Genomic DNA, 2,500 nt, shown 5'->3' on the forward strand with positions numbered 1-2,500 from the left:
GGCCAGCATCACAGGGTGGTCTGCCAGCCACTCAGCCAGGGAGCCTGGAGGCCACGAGGTCAGGCCAGGTCAGGGGAGGGGGGGACGGGTTAGGGTTAGGGTGCAGAGGTTATAGAGAATAAAGAATCTGATCCCGGCATCGTCAATATCAAGTCAACTCGCCCCTACATGTGCTTCACAGGCCGTGTTCACAGCGTAATAACATCACAAAACGAGAGTTATGTTATCATAACTAGTTATACGAACGTAGGCATGAAAGAGATGAAATAGAACAGACAGTGCCGCGTTTACATGGACACTTCTAATCGGACCAGAAGCGTCTATGTAAATGCAGCTAGTGTACAAAGAGTTATGTCATTAATTACCAGGGAAAACTGCGCTGATCGGATGCTAGCAAGATGCTCCAAATGACCTCAACTGAACAGAGGTGTGGCAGACACACAGTTCATTCATGTGGCGGCCATAGTGCTGAATGATTTATGTGTCCCGCTCGATGAGGTATGAGGTATGATGAAGCGGACCTCTGGTCTACCGATGGTGTACTGAAGGTGTAGGCCTACCGATGTGTACATGACGGTGTAGGCCTACCGATGGTGTAGTGACGGTGTAGGCCTACCGATGGTGTAGTGAAGGTGTCAGCCTACCGATGGTGTAGTGACGGTGTAGGCCTACCGATGGTGTAGTGACGTGTAGGCCTACCGATGGTGTACATGACGGTGTCGGCCAGCAGGACGGTGCTGATGCTGATCCTGGGCAACAGGCCGATCAGGCCAGGGATAACGTCAGAGTAGTTGACGTCGATGGTCTCGGCGATGGACTGGAAGCCGAACAGCAGGGCCTCAATGTCCTGAAGATCACAGTACACAAATGGCTTTCAATTTAAACTCTTTTTAACTTAATGTATATCAGTTCTGAAACATTTAACTTAAACATTCTACAAACTCTAAATATACAAAAAAAGATCATTCAAACTTAAGTGAAAAATCACATTTAAAATAAACAAGTAAATACTTATACTATACATTTCTATTAATGTAAAATGTGTGACCACTGTGTTACCACTACGCATAACATGTAGTTCACTTATCCATAGATGGTTCCCTACAGTGTGTATGGGTGGTTCCTCTACAGTGTGTATGGGTGGTTCCTCTACAGTGTGTACGGGTGGTTCCTCTACAGTGTGTACGGGTGGTTCCTCTACAGTGTGTATGGGTGGTTCCTGTGCAGTGTGTACGGGTGGTTCCTCTACAGTGTGTACGGGTGGTTCCTCTACAGTGTGTACGGGTGGTTCCTGTGCAGTGTGTACGGGTGGTTCCTCTACAGTGTGTACGGGTGGTTCCTCTACAGTGTGTACGGGTGGTTCCTCTACAGTGAGTATGGGTGGTTCCTGTGCAGTGTGTACGGGTGGTTCCTGTGCAGTGTGTACGGGTGGTTCCTCTACAGTGTGTACGGGTGGTTCTTCTACAGTGAGTATGGGTGGTTCCCTGTGTGCAGGGCGTGGGGTGCTACCTGCCAGGCAGCCTCTCGCCCTGGGCCGAGGACCAGGGCGCCCAGCCTCTCGTACAGGCTGCTGAGCACCTCCGCCCCCAGCATCTCATACACATACATCAGGGTGTCAGAGATGTCCACTCTGCAACGCACAACACCACACACCACACACACAACGAGGTTCACACCGCTGCAATTATGTCTACATTTTAAAACATGCATGTTTTGAATGTCCTGAAAATGATCAGTAAAAATGTGCTAAAACAACCAAATTGATATTACATAAGACATGGGCAGGTTAACTCCTAGTGGAAAGGTATTGGGTTCAATTCCCGGTGTCCATAGTTGACCTGGCATCCTTGAGCAGATGCTCTAACAACCTAACGCTCCTAAAAAGGAATAGAGCAAAGAGCTCCACCAATCAAAGACATTGTGTGCCGCTTTAGGATTATGGGTAGTGTGGTTTCAAATGACATCGCAGAAGAATCGTGTTTTTCTAAAAAGTAGTAGTTAACTCTTTTAACTTGTGGCTTCTGCAGGAGCAAATACAGTCGATTCATAACATAACGTCGTGGTTAAGTATACTTCGGATGATTAAGACATTATGGCTTTTAATCAAAACCTCAATGGAGAAAAATAATGGGATTTTTATTTCCGGAACCGCACTGCTGTTTCTAACTATAAGCTGGTGTCAGTAACCCCGGAAACAGTGTCTTCTGAAGCTCTAAACCTTACTCATGAAGCCCACTGAGATGCTCTTCCCGGGGACCTGCTGGTGTCTGACCTGTAGGTCCTGAACTGCTCCTTGTCGTCGGCGCTCCAGGAGGCGTACTCCTCCTCGGGGGGGTAGTGGGCCTTCTGCAGCAGCACCTCCACCAGCCGGACGTACACCTCCCTGTACACCGACAGGTACAGCGCCTGCCTCTCCTCCTCCAGGGACATGATGTTGTCCTGAACACGCAACACCGCCATGACATCACCTTCCACCACCCCGACATCACCACGACATCAC

The 2,500-nt window shown here is 48.8% G+C and overlaps 1 protein-coding gene across 1 annotated transcript in view; it reads right to left on the minus strand.

The window, feature by feature from the left end:
• LOC307086283 (importin-13-like) overlaps nt 1-2,500 on the minus strand; it is a gene marked incomplete at both ends in the record, with an annotated part of 18,398 nt that overhangs the window by 9,767 nt on the left and 6,131 nt on the right. The window contains 4 exons of the mRNA XM_079751442.1: nt 1-44; nt 700-847; nt 1,510-1,630; nt 2,273-2,439. The exon at nt 1-44 is cut by the window's left edge and continues 138 nt beyond it. Of these exons, the coding sequence (XP_079607568.1) occupies nt 1-44; nt 700-847; nt 1,510-1,630; nt 2,273-2,439 (480 nt within the window). The remainder of the gene's footprint in view (nt 45-699; nt 848-1,509; nt 1,631-2,272; nt 2,440-2,500) is intronic.

Source organism: Pollachius pollachius, assembly GCF_949987615.1.
Source record: "Pollachius pollachius genome assembly, chromosome: 14".
Lineage (NCBI taxonomy): Eukaryota > Metazoa > Chordata > Actinopteri > Gadiformes > Gadidae > Pollachius > Pollachius pollachius.